The sequence below is a fragment of the Thermobia domestica genome, chromosome 5 (genome assembly GCF_964235325.1).
Source record: "Thermobia domestica chromosome 5, izTheDome1.hap1.1, whole genome shotgun sequence".
Lineage (NCBI taxonomy): Eukaryota > Metazoa > Arthropoda > Insecta > Zygentoma > Lepismatidae > Thermobia > Thermobia domestica.
Window position 1 is genome coordinate 288,181,502 of NC_137458.1, and position 23,429 is coordinate 288,204,930.

The 23,429-nt window shown below is 36.4% G+C and overlaps 2 protein-coding genes across 3 annotated transcripts in view; both read left to right on the forward strand.

Annotated features, from left to right (window-relative positions):
* LOC145686678 (NACHT domain- and WD repeat-containing protein 1) overlaps positions 1-23,429 on the forward strand; it is a 1,466,154-nt gene that overhangs the window by 49,284 nt on the left and 1,393,441 nt on the right. The gene's annotated exons all lie outside the window — the stretch shown is intronic.
* Positions 4,839-5,294, forward strand: LOC145685584 (uncharacterized). Its single transcript, XM_081757971.1, has one exon. The coding sequence runs from the start codon at positions 4,839-4,841 to the stop codon at positions 5,292-5,294; it is 456 nt and encodes a 151-aa protein (XP_081614097.1).

The following is a 23,429-nucleotide window of genomic DNA, read 5'->3' on the forward strand; positions in this document are numbered from 1 at the left end:
GCCTCGTGTATCAGGAACTGCTACCAGCTGGGCAGAGCATCAATGCAACTATGTACTGTCAACAGTTGAGCCGTGTTCAAGAAAAACTCAAAACTCTGGAGTCAGCACTTCTGAATCGCAAAAGAGTCCTCCTGTTACAGGACAACGGTAAGCCCTACGTGGTTATAATGACCCGGACATTATTCTATGCCTTGGATGGGAAACACTATTGCATCCGCCATACTCCACAGACAATGCACGGTCCGATTATCACCTGTTTTATTCCTTGGACAATCACCTTAGAGTACGCCAGTTCAAATCCCTAGTAGAGGTGCAAAAAGCCCTTGGTACCTTGTTCGCTTTACGGCCCACCACATTCTACCGCGATGGAATTCATGGCCTTCCAGAACGTTGGCAGAGGGTCGTCGATACTGATGGGGACTATTTTTTGTCTTCTAGATACGTCTTAGGTGACATATCGATGTTCGAAGGTAGTGGGTAAAAAAGCGACCGAACTTCCTTGGTTACTTTTATAGCTTATATAATGCAGTCTTCTGAAATTGATTTTTAAAAAAATCATGGTTGCAGCTTTTATACGGGAGAGTATGGCAAGAAAATGATGTTGTTTTATTCGTCAACATTGTTGAAATAAATAATATTAGTTGTACATCATTATCATTGTTGAATTAAATTTACAGGAAAACATCTACTGTATCTTATCTGTAAATCGATAACTACTAGTTCTAAGGGTCTTTAGCAAATTAAGTATAGCTTAATAAAACATTTGTTTTACTATGATGTACTGTATCTATAGAACTTACGTACCTGCATAAAAGAATGCTTTAACAAAAGAGACACTGACCAAAGCTTAAAACTTAACTTTATTTTAAATTATAATTTGTTACTGCCATGAATAGTCTTACAAAAGAATGCTGGAAAACATGCAGCAAGTATGTGATATACAATGATTGAATTTACTGGCCTACTTACTTGTAGGGATATGTGCATATTACTTTATAGAGATATTTAGCCTGCTGTAAGGCAGATGCTATAATAATGAGACATGTTTGTTCTTTGTCATCATAATCCTGCTCTTTTGCGAGACCCTTTCACATGCATGTACAATATATAGATATATATATATATGTGTGTAGATGAATAGCTTAATCTAAAGACAGGAGTCACGTGACGCCGCTAGCTATGAATAAATTAGTTTCACCGAGAACATCCGGTGATCTCCAAAAATAAGATTGTTGAGTTTAGCGGGTGGGGGGTTGAGGAGATCAAAACAGAATCAACCTAGTTAATCTACAAAAGAGATATATCATTGTGTTATACTATAACTTTGAAGCCAACGGCGCTCTTACAAAGACCAATGAATAGTTGTTCACTGTCATGGGTGCCTATGACGAGACACAGATCAAATGTTCATGCAATATCGCCAAAGAATTTCGTTACTTTTCTCCTTTTCTTGCTATATATACAGTATATGTATGTCTAAAAATTAGTCTATTCAAGAATTAGGCTTTTTTTTTCTTAAATTTCTTGAAAACAATTTATAATTTTCATTTTTGCTTTTCATTTGACTTTAGTTAGAGAAAAATTAATCACGAGGAACAATGTGAAAATTAGGCTGTTGATATTGGGGTGGGAGGATAAAATGAGGCTTGACAGGACACAGAGGTCTAAACGTAAATGAGACAGTGATACTCTCTCACCCTCCTAACGCACACAGCTTTGATTATATGATAACTGTAACAGGTAATATCAATCCACTTGGAACAATATCAAAATTAAATATACTGCTATATTGCCTGAGATACCGGCATTTAACTTATCCACACCTAACCTATTCTTATTTAGATTTTACACAAAAAGGAATGGATAGATAATAGATTCGACGGCTTCCGCATAATGTGATATTCTGTGATCTCATGATAGTCTTTATTTGATCTAGCTCTGGAACTCTGTGACGAACAATACTTCAAAAGAAGTTGCGACACATTGTATAGCTTAAAGAGATGCCAGGACCATATAAGTGAACAGTATTTCATCAAAGAAGAAATCAAGGGCTTGGAATAAGTGACAACATTTTCAAAATTTTTGAATGTCTGGTAATCTAAACAGTATTTCTACCACTCGCATAAGATTCCTAAAGTAAGTGTGTCATAAATTGCATCAAGATGATTCTGTTCTTGTGTGTTTTCAACAATTATTCTACACATATAATTAAATTTCCCATTTTATGTTCCAACCTCGTGCTCTTTTACCTAAAGGAGCCAGATGATTAGTTAAAATGAATGATTATGAAAGAATTGGTGGAATGAGACCGTGGGAGGAAACCGCACAACCCCGAGAAAAATCATGATGATATTTTGTACCATAAAGACACATAGTCTGGAATCGAACCCCGAGGATCCCTAGCACCAGAGGTGAATATTCTATCACTGACCAACCATGCACCCAATAATATGCATGCATATATTCATTATGTCAACCAATTTTAAGTAACCGTGTACCAGTCGTGAATTGAAATTATAGTTTTTTCTACATCAGTAGTTCTCAATGTACTTCCTATCGTGACTCTCATTTTATCACATCCTCTTGCCGGCGACCCCCTTATAATTTCTGCTTTCTAATAAGCTTGTGTAGGATTTTTAATATCTTACGATATCCATCTATTTCTATAAATCTAATATTAGAATCCATTTCTTGCATATTGTGGATACAGTAGCTTCCCTAAAAGAGAATGGATTAAAAACAAATTTGGTCAGTGCATTGATATTACAAATATCGAATCCGATCTGTCATACTGTTTCAACATGAATACCATTAGCCGGAATGGCTTTTCTTCCATTAGTAAGCATTAAAACAAAGACAAGAAATCGCTTGGTACTTGAAAATGGCTTGATAATGTGCGTCACGAAGATTGAACCGAACATTGCCGAACTAGTGAAATCACACCATGCTCAGTTAGCTTTCAATTTTAATTGTACCTAGGTATTTAAATATGCAGGTTTTATTGCATTTGTATTTTTTCTGGTATTTCAATATGCAGTTTTCATTAATTTCATATCGTACCCTTTTCATTTAAATTTATTTTTAATCAACTCTGCATCTGTTGAAAATGTTTAGTAGATCTTCTTTTGTTGTTGTTCTTAATAGTATGTATAAAAATAAAAATTAACCTATGAGAACCAAATTCAAAATAATATTTAAAAATATTTTCCGGTGTTCCGGTTCTAAAAATATTTTCCAGTTCTAATTGTATTTATTTCTTACGTTAATCTTCGCGACCCCCAGGTTGAGAAACCCTGATTTACAGTGAGTGTATTATAGAAGTAAGTACTCATAAAGTTACTCAATAATATCAGATAGAATCCTACAACAAGAGTTTGTTGGGTACTATCCATCCTCAGAATCAATGGGTTTAACATCTGGACATGAAATTAATGCGCCAGATACTGAAACCCATTCATTAACTAGATTCGACCTTGTATCTCCACCCACGTTGAAGACAAAAAATAAAAAAAGGGGGAAAAAAGAAAGTGGAAGTTTAAGCGAGAAAGCCATGGCATGGCAATTTTGAAAGATGGCTACAAGAAGGAAGAAAAAGGGGGACATTATGGATGGAGTATAGAATGAAAAAAAGAAAATTGAATCGTTTCAAGCTTTGGTTCTCCTTCCCCTTCCCTGTCCCATCTCTTAATCTGTGAAAAACACAAGGAAAAAACCAAGAAAAACGATCCTTCGTTGACTTCTTAATGTGATGCTGTAAGCCGTTCTTGCAGAGGTGTAGTTCTACACACAAGTTTTGTAACAAATGATGTCGTGGACGGTTGTCTCTGACAGTTATGCCGTAGTTTTTTCATATATATATATATATATATATATATATATATATATATATATATATATATATATATATATATATATATATATATATATATATATATATATCAAGGATGGAGTCTTCTTTTTCTTTCTGAATCATATCTAGTCCTTCAGTCCTACAGGCACCAACACAGACATGAACGAGAAAGACAGTAAGAAAGAAGAAATAAGGGTTCACCTCTTCAAACGCATCTTAAAGAAGATAAGAGAATAGAGAACTCTTAAAGTGCTCTACATTGTTGTCCATCGCTGTCCGGCTTGGATGAGTAGGGTAGAGTGGGGTAATATGGGATTAATTAAACTTTAACTACACATAAACCTTGGTTTTTTCTTTAATGTTACTGAGCTCTCTCGTGGCTAAGCCATTAGTTAGTATTCGCGCCTTTGTCGTGGGAGATTCGGGTTCGATTCCTGGTGGGGACGTCCGAATCCGTGCCAGTTGCGGACGTCTCAGTTGCGGACGCTGCTCTTATCTGTTAAAATCATTCCCAGTTGCGGACGCACAGGTGTTGTTTGGAATTTCCATGCCTCGATTACGATGCAACCAGACTTGTTAGTCCCAATTGCGGACGCGTGCAGGAGAAGAGGTAAGATCTATTGATAACGAGCAGCAACGTTGCCACATTTTTCATTTCATAATATTTACTACCCTGCCTCGATATAAAGAAATCAAATCTGTCAGTATACGAGCATCTATAATTATTAAGCTATGTAATATTAGAGATACTGCTAACCACTAGTTTATCCATTAATTATATATGAAATATATGTAAATTACATCAGAATTCCTGTAATTATTTTGCAGATTTGTGCATTATTTAATTTCATTTATCCCAGCAAATTTTTAGTGGGGGAAATTTTCGTAGATGCTAGCCCAAAATAACACTTCCATTTTTATTCCTCCTGTCCTGAACTTGTATATACAAGAATACACAAACGTTGATGAGGTTAGGTTATGCATTAGAATGTGTGCTGCTTTGGCACACTTGCCAATAGATAAAGTCGTTGATGGTTGGCTGTGTATTCAAGAAGACACACCATGCAACAGTAAATTGCAACTATTTTATGATTATTTCGACGTCCAGTGGTTGGAGAGCTCGACTTTTACTACAGAGATTTGGAACTGCCATAACACAAGGTACAGGACGAACAACGCACTCGAAGGCTGGCACAACAGACTGCGTTCTATTACAAACAAAGCACACCCAAATGTCTCAGAGTTAGTCCGAGTTCTCAAGGATGAAGCTCGGCACAGCGACTTTCTGTACGATCGTTTGGATTTAAAAATTGGCGGAAAAAGAAGAAAGAAATCGGCAATACTATTAGACAAAAGAATGCATAAAATCCTTGTGGAATTTCAGGATACTGGTAACATCAAGAAGTGTTTGCGATGCATAGCATATGTTCAGAGACTTGAGTAGCTTTGTGTAAATACTGTATATATGTAGTTTGTGTAAATATTGTATATAATTCACTACCTGACAAAGGAGAACTGCAAGCACATTCTCATATAGGCATAATATTCGACAGTGGCTATTCTCCTGCAACTTGTAAACACGCCAGTGCCAATAGTTTCAACATTGACACTGCCAGTCCTAAGCCTGGTTGTGTGTGAAGGGAAGTTGCATAGAGGGTACGAAATCCTTGTGTGGGGGGGGCGGTTCCCATCTTATTTTTTTTAAATAAAATTCTCCTCACTAAAAATTTGTGAGGAGAATTTTATTTCGACATTGTAAAAAGGCTAAGGCTCCTAAAAAAGTCATGCCCCTATAAGAACTTATTAGCTACACTCCTGAATGAATTTCTCTCTTTTCAGCAAATTGTATTCTTGCAACAAAAAGTCCTTCTCGTTGATGAGGGCAGGGTAGTAAATGTAATGAAATGAAAAATGTGGCAACGTTGCTGCTTGTTATCAATAGATCTTACCTCTTTTCCCGCACGCGTCCGCAATTGAGACTAACAATTCTGGTTGCTTCGTAATCGAGTCATGGAAATTCCAAGCAACACCTGTGCGTCCGCAACTGGGAAAGATTTTAACAGATAAGAGCAGCGTCCGCAACTGAGACGTCCGCAACTGGGAAGAACCCGGGACCTCCACGTCTCCAATAGCTTCGCAGCTGAAAGGGAGGCCGCTAAACTTAAATCAATCTTTAGTGTTGGAAACTAATTACTTTATTATTAGAATCATTCGCTATCAGTCTTTTTATGACATAAGTCCTTGAGTGCAACCTCCAAATACACCATTCTTCCTCCAAATTTACAATTCTTCCCAAAAATTGCCATTCTTATCTCGAATTTTCCATTTTCTCTCAAATTCTCTGTTCTTCCTTTTAATTTACAATTTTCCCCAAACATTTATCACTCTTACCTTGAATTTACTATTATTTTCCCAAATTCACTATTCTTCCTCCTAATTTACCATTCTCCCAAAAATTTATCATTCTTCCCCCAAATTTACCATTCTTCGTTCAAACACTCTATTCTTTCTCCTAATTTACAGTTCTTTCCCACAAATTAACCACGCTTTCTTCCAATTTACTATTCTACCCCCAGATGTGTAATTCTCTTCTCAAACTTACCGCTCTTCCCTCAAATCTACAATTTTCTTCCAGAATTTATGGTTCATTTCTTGAATTTACCATTCTTCCCCCAATTTAACATTGTTCTCTCGAATTTACCATTCTTGACCCAAATTCACTATTCTTCCTCCTACTTTACATTTTTTCCACAAAGTTTACAATTCTTTCTTCGAATTGACTATTGTTCTGACAACTTCACCATTCTTCCCCAAAATGTAACGTTCTTCCAACAAATTCACTATTATTTATCCGAATTTTCAGTTCTTCCCCCAAAATTAACCACCCTTTCCTCGAATTTAGTATTCTTCCTCCAAATTTACTATTCTTCCCCAAAATTTACCATTCCTTCAACAAATTTACAATTCTCCCCCAAAATTTATCATTCTTCCCTCCAAATTATCATTTTCCTCCAAATTTACCATTCTTCGCTTTGCTTTTAATTTTAATTCTCTCCCAAAATTTATCATTCTTCCTCCAAATTAATCATTCTTTGCCCAAATTTAGTTTTTTCTCCTAATTTACAATTCTTCCCCCAAAATATCATTCCTCCCTGAAATTTACCATTTCCCCCGCAAATTTGTCGGTTTCTTCTCAAATTCACTGTTATTGATCCTAATTTACAATTTGCCTCTCCCCAATTTCCCTGAATTTTACCATTGTTTTCTCAAATTTAACATTCTTCCCACAAATTGACTATTCTTCCTCCTAATTTACAATTTTCCCACAAAATTCACAATTCTTTCCTCGAATTCTACATTTCCCCCTAACGTTATCATTCATCCCCAAAATTTACCATTCTTCCTCCAAATTCACTATTCTTTCTCCTAATTTACAATTCGCCCTCAAAATTTATAATTCTTCTACCAAATTTACCATTCTCTTCTCAAATTTATCACTCTTTACCCAAATTCACTAATTTTTGTTCTAATTTTCAGTTCTCCCCAAAAAAATTAACCATTGTTTCCCCAAATTTGCTACTCTTTTCCCAAATTTACCATTCTTCCCCAAATTTAGAATTCACCCCTAAAATTTTTCATTCTTCCCTCAAATTTACGATTCTTGGCCCAAATTCACTATTCTTCCTCCTAATTTATAACTCTCAAAATTTACCATTCTTCCCTAAATTTACAATTTCCCCCTGAAATTTACCATTCTTTCCCAAATTTATCATTCTTCCCCCAATTTTTTATTCTTCCCCAAATTTACGATTTTCCTTCATATACTATTTTCCCCCAAAATTTACCATAATTCTGTTTGATTGTGTCATTTTGAGTTGCACCCCAAACCCGTCTGTAAGTACCTCTGGTTGATGTAGTGGGAACATAATCGTACTTCCTAATACTAAGAGGCGAACATCTCAGTCTGTCAGCCTGTCAGCCTGTCAGCCTGTAATTCCTAATAGTAAACAGTTATGGTAACAAATGTCCTGTCTTCTGTTTGCTTGACGTTAATAGATGCTGCTACCTGCTCTTAAACTTGTTACTCAATGATTTAAATCAGTGGTTCTCAACCTTTTCGACTCTAGCGCCCCTTTGGGTGATTGAGATTATCTGAGTGCTGCCCGTCATCTTAACCCAATCTACCCATGTACAAGGTTGAACGTAAGACTTGGACGAAGTAGTCTAAGAACCAAGGCACCAATTCTTAAATTAGTCTTGAAGAATACGAATAAATATAATGAAAAGAAATTTTCTTTCTACCTTTTCCCTTATATTTTTCTCTGAAAAATGAATTTTATAAAATTTATTTTTCTTTAACATTCGTTTGCCCTCCTTCCTTCCAAACGAAATGAACAAACGATCATTCTTTCGACATATTTTATTATAGAAATCTAAATGCGAATTATAATCAAACATTATTATTATTATTATTATTATTATTATTATTATTATTATTATTATTATTATTATTATTATTATTAGAAAGGATATTTGTATAAACATTTGATAATTTGCAATAAGAAAGAAGTCTATCATGACATGAAATTTCAGAAGCCCTTAAATAGTATATTACCCCATAATGGCCCCTTTTCTTGTTCAAGCGCCCCTTTTGGAAACAAAATGAAATGAAATCTTTCAGTTTTACGTCCCACTTTATGCCGGCTAGATTAAAGGAGACGGTGATGATGATGAGAAATGAAAGGAATGGCGGGATGAAGAAAGTGGAAGGAAACGGGAGAATCTCAAGGAAACCCACGGAAATGGTGTTTGTCCACCACAAAGCTCACTTGGCGCGAACTGGGATCGAACCAAGGACCTCATGCACCAGAAGTGAACGCCACTACCACTGAGCCACTGCGGATCTCCTTTTGGAAACGAGAACGCCCTGTGGGAGGCGAAAGTCCTTGAAAAATTTCACGAATTTGGTGTAGAGTTTGCAGTGGTTAGTGCAAACTAAAATACAACAAGTAGGAGTGTCGCGTGTACACCACGTGAAGGAGTTTGGTTTGTATGGCATTTTCTCAATTATTATACCATAATCATAAGATACTTTCTCATTATCTAAATCGACAATAGTAGTAGATTTGTACCACTATCGGTTTTAGTAGAGAGATTGGAGCGTAAATGGAGTATATTTATGTGCCATTTAATTGATTCAATTTACAACCAATTCTCGCTAATGAGCCCAAACACTTATTTCTTGTTCCTATTGATGAGGACGAACATACATAGGATATCCAAGAGTTAGCACCGTGGAATATGCTATTTTGCGGATGACATCGAGCTGCTGAGTGAGAACAAGATAGTTCTGCAAAAGAAATTAGATGTCTGGAGAGGAACATTGAAGAGAAAAGGACTTAGAATTAGTGAACTAAAAGATAATATTTACATTTTGTTTTAACAAAAAAAAGTAATTGAGAATATATGAACACGATTGACGAAAAAGATGTGGTAATGGCGAAGACTTCAATTCTGCAAGAAAATGTATGAATAAAAGATGTAAACAGGAGAATTAGCATCATTTGGACAAACTGGACAAGCGGAAGAAGTGTTATGTGACCGTAGGATATCAATACGGCTGAAAGGAAAAGTTCACAAAACTGTAGTGAGACACGCCTCATTATACGGAGCGAAATGTTGGACAACAAAGAAGAGAGATGGATGTTATGGTGGATTTGTTTAGTGATGCGGAAGGACAAAATTAAGAATGAAGTGATCCGGAGGACAATAAAGGAAACACCAGTAGTAGAAAAACTCCAAGACAGTAGACTGAGATGGTTTGGGCATGTACCAGGTAAGAAGAAGACCTTTGAAATATGTAGCTGACCGAATAGATGCTGTAGAAGTGAGTGGGATACTAGTCTGAGACTGGCCAAAGAAGAAGTGGGAAGATTGTCTTAAGAACGAAATGGTGTAGTGTGGTGTCACAGCAGATATGTCACAAGATAGAAGTAGATGGAGGACAACGTTCTAGAAAGCTTACCCTAGCTAACTGGGAAAAGGCTTAGAAGAGTTGAGTTGATTTTGAGTTTAGCGTCCCGTTCAGCAGCAAGGCTATATGAGACGTGGACATATTGATTAACGTGGAATCCGAACCACATGAGCTCCCACCGGGATCGAACCCGGGTCTCCCAAAAGGCTTAGAAGAAGAAGAAGAGGTTGCTCGATATGTGGCACCAGATCTTCTCATAACTTTCTTGCGTCCAATGCTTTATTTCACAGTACAATTGGCAGAAGTATAGAATGCACTTGTTTCAGGAACTAAGGAGCTTGGGGTATGCTGAAAACCATTAGCCCATTAGGGTATTTTTTTTATCATAATGTATGACAGGGTATACGGACAAAATCTCGCGGCCGAAACATCGCCGCCCAAAATCTCGCGGGACAAAATCTCGCCGGGCCAAAACCTCGCGTGGCCAAAACCTCGCCGCCCAAAACCTCGCGGGACAAAATCTCGCCGGGCCAAAACCTCGCCGCCCGAAACCTCGCGGGACAAAATCTCGCCGGGCCAAAACCTCGCGTGGCCAAAACCTCGCCGCCCAAAACCTCGTGGGACAAAATCTCGCTGGGCCAAAACCTCGCGTGGCCAAAACCTCGCCGCCCAAAACCTCGCGGGACAAAATCTCGCCGGGCCAAAACCTCTCCGCCCAAAATCTCGCCGTGCCAAAACCTCGCCGCGAATGAAACTTTTCTTTAAAATTTACCCAATGTGTTCCTAATATGCAATTCCACATTACATAATAATAATAATAATAATAATAATAATAATAATAATAATAATAATAATAATAATAATAATAATAATAATAATAATAATAATAATGATACAAAACATCGTGTGCGTGGGCTTTCTCGGGTTATTCCCGTTTCCTCCCACTTTCTTTATTCGATCATTTCCTTCATCCTGCTCATCTACGTCTCCTTTTACCTATAGGACATAATCAGGGACGTTGTAAAAACTCATATATTGTTTCATATTTTCATAAATATTATTAGATTTTTGTTCAAATTTTAAGTTTTTGGATGTTCCAAAGTTTACGAAACTAACCTCGTTAGTTGTCTTTACTTTCCTTATGCAGACTTTCTTTCCCTATAACCAGTTTAAAAACATCCTGTCGCCCTACCTTCACATTGAAATCCTCTAATACAGAAATAGAATTTTCATATGGCATCGCGGGACTTGGTCAAATACCCGTGATACTTCTTCTGAAACAGCGTCTTTTATACCGTCATCCTTATCATCTGTTGGAACATTTACATTTTGGTCAGGCGAGATTTTGGGTATGGCGATATTTTGGGGCGCGAGGTTTTGGCCCGGCGAGATTTTGGCCTGCGAGGTTTTGAGTGGCGAGGTTTTGGCCAGGCGAGGTTTTGGCCCAGCGAGATTTTGGCCCGCGACGTTTTGGGCGGCGAGGTTTTGGTCAGGCGGGGTTTTGGCCCGGCGAGATTTTGTCCCGCGAGGTTTTGGGCGGCGAGGTTTTGGCCAGGCGAGGTTTCGGCCTGGCGAGATTTTGGGCCGCGAGGTTTTGGGAGGCGAGGTTTTGGCCAGGCGAGGTTTTGGTCCGCGAGGTTGTCGCCGCGAGGTTCTGGCCGCGAGGTTTTGTACCCAAACCGTATGACAGTATAAATCTCTCATTCTTCGTCACGTATGTTGCGAACTAATTATAATTTGCTACAAGAGAAAATTGTTGAACATGGATCTGGAACCTGAACCAGCTGCTGAAGATAATGTTGTGAGAAAGGGTCGTTGCGAAAGATGCCCTCGGCAAAACAAAAGAAGAAATCTTGCACTAAGTGCCACAGAGTGATATGCTTCGAACATGGGTAATATATATGCAAAGATTGTTGTTTCAAGTTAGTGTAATGTGTAGCTTCCTCTTGTTCACATGTGCAGTTAAATATACTCATTCTTGACAGAATTAAGTGATTTTGCCTTTGTTATTCATTAGGGTCTTCTGAACACCACCACCAGTATATTAGAGTTATTACATTTCATCAGTACAGTTAAGGATTATACATGAAATCATTTATCTTTCCTGTATTTAGGGACAGTTGCGAAACATGGTAGCTTGCTCTGAGGGAAGAAGGTAGACTGAAGGATTCTGAGACGAATATTCGTACCCAAGAGGAACGGAAATGGAGAATGGCGGAAAGTTCATAACGAGCAACTACATAATTTATACGGTTTACCAAACATTCTAAGGGTCATCAAATCTAGAAGGCTTGGGTGGGCAGGTCATGTAGCCATAAATAAAGAAAATAGGAACACTTTCAAAGGCTTAACTGGAAGTCCAATCTGAAAACGACCGTTAGAAAGACATAGGCGCAGATCGCAAGACAATATTAAGATAGATCTCGCAGAAAAAGTAGGAGTACAAAGTAGAAACTGGATCCAGTTGCAAAGAATAGCTTTTGTGAACACGACATTGAAGCCCCGGATTCTATAGGCCATAAAGTTAGTTAGTATTTCACACCGAACCTTATGCCATTGCAAACTAAATGAAGAAGTTGGGTAAGCTCATTTCCCGAAGACAGCAGTACGTGTCAAGTTGTCACTGTTTCTATAAGGGCGACTTTTTTCCCCACAATATGAAAAAAAAAAATAGTTCGCTCTGGCTTCAGACAGCTCTATACTCTTTCCATACTAAACGAAGAAAACAAGTTAAGCGTATTGCAAACGCCTTTCATGATCTACAACGTACTTTATCCAGTTTTCTTCAATTTATAACATATATTGTATATTTTACGTGTAGAAAATCCAAACAGGAATCCATGTAACGTGATATGGACATATAATGGATATTTACTTAACCTTCAGGGAACGTAGATAAACACAAACATAGCCTATAGATCATATGAGTAACAACTCTGCGTCAGAGCGTCAATGTGCAATTTATGTGGCAAGAACTGTGTGCTAAACGCTTGAATTAGACCAAACGTGTTAATTTGGTGGTTACAACTGAAGCGTATACTTTCCGATAAATTGTTTCTCGCATCCAATTAGAGTCCAGAAATGAATGTCCATAATTCTTTCGCCTTATCCACCCCCCTCGGGGGGCATTCCTGTTAATTTCGAAATAAAGCATTATCAATCAAGGCTATGCGAAATATTTTATTCTACTCTTACGTAATCGACAATAATTATAACAGATGTGATTCTATGTCGAAAGATGCATTTTTATTATGGTTCAAACACATATTTAGATAGACACAAGTAGTAAATTTCAGTTGTTTGAAAACAGGTAAAAGAAAAAGAAAAGAAATGTCGTCCACGGATTCTTTCTTAGCATAAGTTTATTATTATTTATTTATTTATTTAGTTTTATTTATATTGTTGTTGTGAATAGTAAAGGGTTAGGTATTCAGGGAATTCTTTATTTTTTATTTGATTTCAAGCGAGGTTCTAGGCTGTTTCGAATAATATTCCTAACCGTAGCTATTATAGAGTTACGCCCTTGGCAAAGGTTTAATTCATTGGGTGATGGTCTATGTGAAATTTGTGAAAGAAAAGATTTGAAAGTTCAAACATTTTTTTTTTACTGAATAAAGAAAAGCGTGTATAAGCATTAAGGTGTGCCTTATGAAATAAAATAATGACTGTGGAAAATTATGCGTATTTCGTCCATATCACAACCACAGATATAAATTTAAATAGACAAATGCAAATTAGTTCTATCTCAAGGCTGATAGAAAGTGGGAGAAAGCTAGTGTAAGTGTTGGAATTGGACATAATGCAAAGATGGAAATAAATTAGGAAGTTGACAAGATATGTGATAAATATGGAAGATATATATTGTAGTATGCATAGTATTGAATCTTTATTATGAGTACACATTCTATTTATATCATAGGCAATCAACTGTCTCATCACTTATTTCTTTAAGTCTCAAATTGAAGGTTATTAGGATTAAATAGCGTTTTTAACGCTTTCTAAATAACGTTCTTTTAATGCATGTTGATGGCCCATAAGTCGAGAATTTAATTCTTGCATACCATAATAGTTTCATGTGACTAGACTAAATTTGTAAAGATGTACCTCCATGCCACATTTTCGGTGCCCGGCGGGAGCTCATGTGGTTCGGATTCCTGGTTAATCAGTAGGTCCACGTCTCATATAGCCTCGCTGCTGAAAGGGACGCTAAACTAAAATCAACTCAACTCAACTCAACATTTTCGGTGCATGGTGTCTCAGTGGCAGAGCGCTTACCTCTGGTACGTGGGGTCCCTGACTCGGTTTGTGGCCAAGTAAGTTTGCGGTGGACAACATCGTGTCCGAAAGTTTCTCGAGGAACTTCCATTTCCTTCCGCATTCTCATTCCACCGATTGTTTCATCATCATTTACTTGCCTTAATCATCCGTCTTCCTTAGCCTAAAAGGTATAATCGTGGGACGTTAAACTGAAAGATATTTCCACGCCACATTTGGCCAAGATCCGATGAAATATTTTTTTTTTATATTTTTTAAGATCCTGTACTATATAAGAATAATGACTCATGAAAATTAGAAAATGAGATTTTGAAACGTAGAGAAGTTAAATTGCTCCCTCATCAAAGTGACCACCATTTATTTTTAGTCGCTATTTTTCACAAAATCTTGGTATTGTACAGACTGTTGAAGTATGCTCTATCCAGTTGTTTCCGTTCGGGCTATAAATAGTCTCTCAACTGTTTGACACTAGTTAAGAGACCGATTTTTCACTCTTGTGGTTAGTGCATCCCTCAGCAAGTCGTTTGCACATAACTCGGGTGATTGTAATGTCCATTCTATTCCTGGTTTTGTTTAAGAAACTTTTGATACAGTTTAGAAACTTTCTTTGTCTTTTTGTTACAGAAAACAGGGGCCGAAAATATTTTGTCCAGACAGTATAGCATGTTTTCAAATAATTTTAAATATTGTTGTTATAATATTCCGTTTATTTTCAGTGAGGTCCTTCGTGGCTGAGCGGTTGGCGTGGGAGACCTGGGTTCGATTTCCGGCGGGAGCTCATGTGGTTCGAATTACACGTTAATCAGTAGGTTCTGTCACATATAGCCTAGCTGCTGAACAGGACGTTAAAGTCAAAATCAACTCAACTCCGTTTATTTTCACCAGACTGATAGCTTTATAACCTTTAACACCCCGAAATCATTATGCTGCCTCTTTTGTGCTTAATACTTGACATTGCACACACTCGAGATGCCATCTCCTTTTCTGCGTTGGCCATGAAACAAACGCCTGAGACATATGCAACCCCTACGTACAATAGTGTGGTGTTGCAATGTATAGCACGTAGGATATGATACTTTAGCTTTTTTTTGTTTGTTTGTTTGTTTGTTTAATTTCAACCTTTCCAGTGTACCCTAAAAAATGTAATAAAGAAATAATGGCCATATATTTTTTAATATTCAATTAGAACTGGACAATCTACCCAAAATTTCCAATCGATCAGTGAAAACTTCATGTTTCTAGAGCCTGTAGTTTCCGAGTTCTCATTGTCGAAAGGACACACACCACAAAGGAAAGGACCACAAACATATAAACGTTCACAACATATAGTTTAAAAGAACTCGGAAGACGGAAGCACAATTCACGTGTATTGATTTTAGAGAAGGCTCATTAAAATACAAATGCTTCGAACAATAATTTTATTTCATAAACTTTATGAAAAAGATCTAGTTGATTAATTTATTTAAAGTACACATATCTAAAATGTCTCTGTTAAACGTGAAATCACACATAACGATAAATGAAAGATTAGAAAGCCAAAGTTATAGGTTGGAGCTCAGGCGCTTCTAATTGCTATTGTAGACCTTCCAATCTGATTGCTGCCTTCATTTCTACCTAACAAGAAAGTAATGAGCGTCTATAACGATATGTTGAGCTTATTCAGAATTTGCCGCTCACCATATTCATCCTCACGTAGAGTATGGATGCTAGATCAGGGGACTCTTGGCTCAATGGCACAACGCTTACGTCTCGTGCGCGGTGTCCCTGATTTGATTCCCGGTCAAGTAAGTTTGCGTTGAGTTGAGTTGATTTTCAGTTTAACGTCCCGTTCAACAGCGAGGTTATATGAGACGTGGACCTACTGCTTAACGTGGAATCCGAACTACATGAGCGCCCGCCAGGAATTGAACCCGGATCTCCCGCGCCAAAGGTGCATACACTAACCTCTTAGCCACGAAGGAGCTCTCAAGTAAGTTTGCGGTGAATAATATCGGGTCCATTGAGCTTCTCAGAGTACTTGAGTTTCCTTCCGCTTTCTCATTCCACCAATTATTTAATCATCATTCATTTGCTTTGATCATCGTCTCCCTTAGTCTACAGGGCATAACATGGGACGTTAACAGATTCACTACATTACATAAACAAAACAGCACACAAAAAGTAAATTAAACAAAAATGAGTTGTGGGCCCTTTCATTAAAAAAAAAAAAGTCTACTATTAGAGGATCTAGAAATAATATTTATTCGTATGGCTTTGAGATTTGTCAATATTGTCCCCTTAATTAATTTGTCATGTATGGAAAGGGCCCAGGGACATAACTAACGGCCCCGCAAACCTTGTCGTGCAGAAGGGCCCATAGGCTCCGAGGGCCCATAAAGAGTAAGAGCTAGATGGAAAGAGGGGACCGAAGAATTAGGAAAACAACTTTTCTACGAGGTCCAAATACGCGTATTAATGTTTGTCCTCCCCCCCCACCTTCCCAGAAAAAAGCTATGTTACAGCGCTGTTAATTCCGTACATTATGTAAATAAATAAATAAAAATACGTTTCGAGGAGTGAAAATTGCATTTATTTTTCTACTTAATCCCTTGCTACAGTTATACATTTCACTAATGTTTGAAAGGCTTCGGCACAGAAAAATTTGTCAGTTTGTATGAATCATTTTAGGACAGGCTACTTTACTTCATCGTCAATATTAGAAGGATTGACTTCCGAAAAGCTTTTATGTGGTTCAAATAGATGGAAATCAGTTAGCGATCCATCAATTCAATGTAGATTTAAACTCCTCTGTACCGGTCGAATGCAAAAACCTGATTTGGAAACCAAAATACATTCACTTTTCGGAACAGCAAATGGTCATTAATTATAGATTTACTGTTATTAACGAGTGATTGCACACCTTTGTAATTTTACGATAGGTTATGCGACAATTGTCAGTAATAAACTGTTCACACGAGCTGAATATTCCCAGAAATGACGGGGACCACCATGACCAGGATCGTCAGAGACAGACGACGACTATTTTTGAAAGTCGTAAATCATTTAAATGTTTTACTGAGTCTGAGTATCTCATCACCGTATTGTGACCAGTCTTCTGTACAGTAAATTTTAACAAATTGTATGCGCCCCTCCACTAAAAACTTCATCAGTATACGCTGTTCTGTGCGTACGTTGCTCCTGCGTCATATTAAATAATATTCTCCGGTCTAATGCATGAAATGAGTGCTGCCAAACAGTAACGGGACACAGTTACAAGTTCCCACTGTATATTGTATACATTACCTTCACTCGGGGGCACGGTGGCTCGGTGGATCCCAACCAAATAAGCTTGTGGTGGGTTTCTCGGATGCTCTATATTCTTCCCACATTGCGGGGCGAGGTGGCTCAGTGGTATAGCGTTCACCTCTGGTGCTTGGGGCCAAGGGTTCAAACCCTACTCTCGCCAAGTGAACTTTGTAGTGGACAAACACCGTGTGTGGGAGTTTCCTCGGGGTTCTCCCGTTTCCTCCCACTTTCTTCATTCCACCATTTCATTCATTGCTTATAATCACCGTCTTCCTTAGCCTAACAGCCATAATCGTGGGACGTTAAACTCAAATATTTCATTTTTCCTATCTCCACTCAGGGATACTGTTTTAAACGTGTAAAATAAAGTCCTGGAATGATTTGAACGTCCCTCGTATCTTCTATGAGTTTTTACCTGTCCTCATGAGAACGCTTTGCTGCTTAGTAGCCAAGGTGATGCTTAAACTTTATGCTTGTAAGTTTCAACAGCAATAATTTTATTTCCTTTTTTGTGAGAAAATAAGCGTATTTTTTTTTTCTTTTACTGATGATAACAATTTAATAATATTACAAAATGAGGCTTATACAATAATATATGAAATTACATTGCACAAAAGAATATTAACTCGCTCGTGCCTACAGGAAATTAACTCTTACCCTACATATGCAAGTTCCTCTTTAGTTTTCAACGAGACTACTTCTATTACAAAACTCTTTTTTTTTTTTTTTTTAACTACTTTGCATCTTTTTCTAAATAGAATACACGAGCTGCACACTTTAGGATTCCATGTTGATCCCATGAGAAAGTTCTTTATATAACTCAGAGGAACAATTTGTAAATTATGTCTCCGGGTCTCGAGCAGCGAATGTTAATGGAGTGTCTAATGCACTCAGAGACCCCTAGGGGCTAGAAACAGAAGCGCAACTAGGAAGGAATGCATCAGCGTGCCTGTCTACCTACAGACTGGGAGTTTTCCTGCAAAAAAGTTTTGTAATACAACTGCGCCTAAGTTTTCTCCCTATATGAGAATCATAGTCTCCGAGTTGCGAAATAATGAGATAGGCAGCGTTAAACAGGTGAAGTACTTTAAAAGAACGGATATTACAGATTCTGACTATTTTACAATCTTTTTATTAAGCTACTTTTTTGTTTGTTAGAAACAAATCCTGCAACTTAAATTTAATCTACATGTAAACAGGGCTCTGAAATTTTGTACCGAAAACAATACAATATTTTTTATATAAGTTTTCCTTTAGCTTATCCCTTTACTGTAAAAATTAAAATCAGTTACATATTTAGAAATAATAATAGAACGCCTACTGCTTATGCAACCGAAACTCTCTTTAGAAGTTTTGACTTCACAGAAATAATTTTCGAACGTCTAATGCTCATGCAGGGGAGGATCCAGGGTGCGATCGGGGCAATCGCCCCCCAGGAAGAGGGAACTTTCTTATTTTATATATATAAATAAAACCCATCCCAAAGTTTGGAGCCCTTAAAAGTAGCAGTATGACAACCCACTGGCCCCCCAGAAGTCGGTCCTGGATCCGCCCCTGTGCTTATGCAACCAAAACCACCTTACTAGAAACTTAGAGATGGGAAAATTCCCGGGAATATATTTTTCTGGAATATTCCATAGGAATATTCCAGGAATTTATGAACAAACATGAAGAAAATTGCACCCTATTACTATATTATGATTTCAAATTTTTTTTTATCAGAGTCTATTTATTACTGTTGCCTCTATGAGAATCCTTAAAACGTATATTCTGAACAGTATTATGTTATTTTATTATATTTAGAGAGTACGCATAATTGTATATTTAGTTATAGTATGTCTTATGCTAGTAAATATGTTGAGAAAACATTTGGTATAGAAAGTCAACATAATTTTACACTGCTATACAGTTTAACTTTAAATGTTAGTGAGTTTTCTAAACTTGACACTAGTACTAATATTATAAACATATTAATTATTTAATTGTTATAAAGAAATTAGTTTTAGTAGCTACCCGAAAACATACGTAGTCTGTCGAAAAATTCGTGAGGTTGCACAAGGAATGGCACATATACAGAATGTTGATTGAAGCACACTGTGCTTTGTTTCTGTTTTCTTAGTGTGTACTACTAAATTTCTAATTTAAGAGCATAGGCTATTTAGAACAATATTTACGGTGTTACAAAAATCCTTCAACAGCGCTTGGTACATGTATACACACGTAAAAGAAGCAAACAAATCCAAATGAACACAGGTTCGGAAATTCCAGAATTAATGAAACATCCTGAGAAGAAACTCTAATTTTGATAACATCATATTTTAAAGGCATATGTATTTACAACTACAGAGATTCCTTTATTCAATATCTGGTTCTTGCTCTGAGAGCGAAATTCGAGTCACAGACAACAAACAGACCAACATCCATTACTAACGGTGGTTCGGGGTGTATTGATAATACTTCACCTTTATGTCTACGGAATTTCTAGATTACTTTACAAACTGGTTCGTTTTCATCATTTATAAATTAGTATTTAGCTAATTTGCAGTGCAAATGGAAATGGAAATTTTTAAAAAACACATTATTAATTAGTTATATAAAGTACAGTCAACGAATTTAATTTTTTAACCTCCAAATTATTTAAAACCTAAAAGTAGATCATACAAATTAAAAGAAAGTAATTAATTCATTTTTTCTGATAACGTGGAAAATGAAATAAAGAAATGGGAATAAATTCCTTCCCGGGAATTTATATGCCAGGGGAAAAAAAAACAGGAATATTTCCATTATTTATTTTCCTTCCCACAGGGAATATTCCCACTGCCTATCACTATAGAAACTTTGACTTCACAGAAATAATTTTTGAACGCCTGATGCTTATGCAACCCAAACCCTTACATTAGTTTTCACTTTATACAAATTATTATCTCACTTATGCAACCCATACTCTCTTTATAAGTTTTGACCAGAGAAATAATTGAAGAACGCCTGCTCCTTAAGCAACTCAAACTCTCTTTAGAAGTTTTGACCAAATAAATAGTTTTCAAACAATTGGTGCTTATGCAACCCAAACCCCCTTAGAAATTTTGACTTCATATCCACGTGTCCCTTAGGTGTTTTCTCTTTCCTAATAATAGCAAAGAGACATTGTATTCAACAATAAATTAAAAGTATTCCATAAAAAATGGATATTTTATATCCCAAAATTATAACTTGTTTATTATTATTATTATTATTATTATTATTATTATTATTATTATTATTATTATTATTATTATTATTATTATTATTAACGTTTTCTGTCTGTTGGCAGGTCCTCGACTAACAGACAAAATGTTCCTTCTCCTTTATTTACAGTACGGAAGTGTTTGTTCCACGTTTCTCGGTGTTCGGTTTCCCCCTTTTAACACTCAATATTTTCTGTTTTTCAAATTATCAATAGTTTGTCTTCTTCTTCTTCCTACTTCTCACTTCCCTTCCATCTTTCCCTCTGTGGCAGTGTGAAGAAGTCAATTTCTTCTTCTCAAGAAGTGTCCATTGCCAGTTTGTATTTCTACGAAGGATGCTGGTTACAAGGGTCCTCTTCTCTTCTGCCCGTCTTAAAACATCATCATTTGTTACTCTCTCCATCCGTTTTGTCTTCTTCATCTTCTTCCAACACTACATTTCAAATTTATCTAAGTATTTTTTTTCTTTTTTTTTCTTTAGCAGAGGTTACAAAAATTAAACGTGTGCGAAATAAACAGAAAGATTTCCATAAAATTAGAATATTGATTTTTATTTTTTATATTAATTTTCATTTTTTACGTCCTAAGTCCTCAATAATAATAATAATAATAATAATAATAATAATAATAATAATAATAATAATAATAATAATAATAATAATAATAATAATAATAATAATAATAATAAGAAGAAGAAGAAGAAGAAGAAGAAGAAGAACTGTTAAAATATTCAAAAACAATGCTTGTGTAAGTCATACTGAATGAGAGCGTTTTCTAGCGAAATCAGTGTTATTCCCTTATTGACAAAAGTTTAAAGAAAATGCACTCTAAAAATATATATATATTTGTTGGTGTCAATAAAGAAATGGAAAGGGGTAAAAGCATTGAACGCGAGCGACTTGTTTCTCTACTATCCATAAAAACTTTACCTTTCACCCATAGGAAAAGAGCCCAATGCTTGTTATCTTAATATCTGCTCTTCATTTAACCGCACCAGTATTCTTTCTTAGTGTATTTTATGCAGCGTTATTTCTAAGCTTTCCCTTACGATTATTTTATTTATGTAATAATATTATGGTATTAGTTAGTTGTAGATTATTTGTAAAAGTTATAAGAATATGTAACGTTATGGAGATATATCCTTGAATTCTTCAAATCGCGCTCCGGGTCATATGCATTAATATTACCGACTACGCCACAGTAGAGCTGTGTTCTCCTGTAGTGTTAGCACCATATATGTTATATTTGGAAAGGGCGACGAAACACAATTGAAAACAGTTGATATGTAAATTTGAATTTGAATATTGAAACTTTAATCAGTAGAATGAAAATTCAATGTGTAAGTACTGGGAATAGTGGAGTAAAAAAAAAAAAAAAAAAAAAAAAAAAAAAAAAAAGAATGCCATTAAAGATAATTAACAAGAAGAAAAGAAACTGATTAGGACGAAATTTTGAAGTATTTCCTCTCTTTTTTTAATGTACATAATATAAGGTATTCTGGTAGGAAAACACGAGAAGGGAGTATGAAGAGCACAGTTGTTGATAATATTAAAGGCAAGAAGTCTTCATAATCAAGACCATGAATGTCCAACCTACGGACCGAAAAGACCAAAAATGACACGGCAATTGTCCTTGTACAGTCCGCAGCAAAAAACCTGCAGCATGAGCATGTAAGTTTATTGTTAAACTACGCCTAACAGCACAAGGAATCAACATAACGTCTAAGTGGCACGAATCACGCCAGGAGAAACCTCGGCATCCTCACTGCACATTTATTTTGGAACAAAAGACTTTGTGTTTCACAACAAACTTACATGCTCATATTGCAGTTTTTTTTGCTGCGGACTGTACGGTTCGTGATGGCCTAAAGTTTAACATTTCAGAGGATTTAGTGTAAGAGACATTAGACCAATTAAATACTCTGTTTATATTTTCGTTTCCTGTTTGTACTTTTCGTAAACCACACAGAGAGAGAGAGCATGGACAAGACAGCAAACTTATCGTTGATAAAAGACAGTCGTGAAAGGAAAACAAAATAAAGTCAAATGTTTTATAAATTCAGGACTAACCGCACACTTCCAGGACTTGTCTCATTTCCTTCCACCTACCATATTAACTCCTGCTTTTTACTTAACGTATTCTTGTTGTCCTGTCTGATCATAAAATTTCGATACTATGTCATACAATCGCCAGTAGGAAATTGCTCCAGTAAGCTGCATGGAATAGTTGAAGACTTCGAGTTAAAATAAAGGACTGTAAAAATAATGTGTTACAATAACTTGACAACAATTATAAAACATGCATTTTATGTCAGTGTTGTACTTCTTTTAAAATACAAAACAAATAGAGAGTCGTGATTTGTAAGACCTTTTAAAATTCCAATGCAATTCATTAAAAGCAAAACATTGGACACCAGTGGTTTCTCACCATTAGTCCTTTAACCGATGAGATGTAGTGGAGCAGCCTGAGGTGAAACCTTTTGGTGGTTTGAGTTCCTCTCAAGAATATCGGCGAATGTCTTAACTGTTCTCGAAACATATGTGTTCGTGTTCCTGTTGCATTGGATTAAGAAGAAAAATTAAAAAATCCTTAGAAAATAATGGAGACAAATGTCTTGGTTGGGGCAAATTAAAGCAAAAGTGGTATAGTCCTTAAAAGATTATAGGAATAAATGTCCTAGTTGGGATGAATTAAAGAAAAAGTGGTATAGTCCTTAAGAGATCATGGGGACAATGTCCTTGCTAGGACAAGGACAAATCTCCTGGCTGGGAAGAATTAAAGGAAAAGTGGTATGGTCCTTAGAAAATCATGGGAGCAAATG

Excerpts from the sequence above, each read along its gene's own strand:
- LOC145685584 (XM_081757971.1), top strand. The coding sequence starts at position 4,839 with ATGTGTGCTGCTTTGGCACACTTGCCAATAGATAAAGTCGTTGATGGT.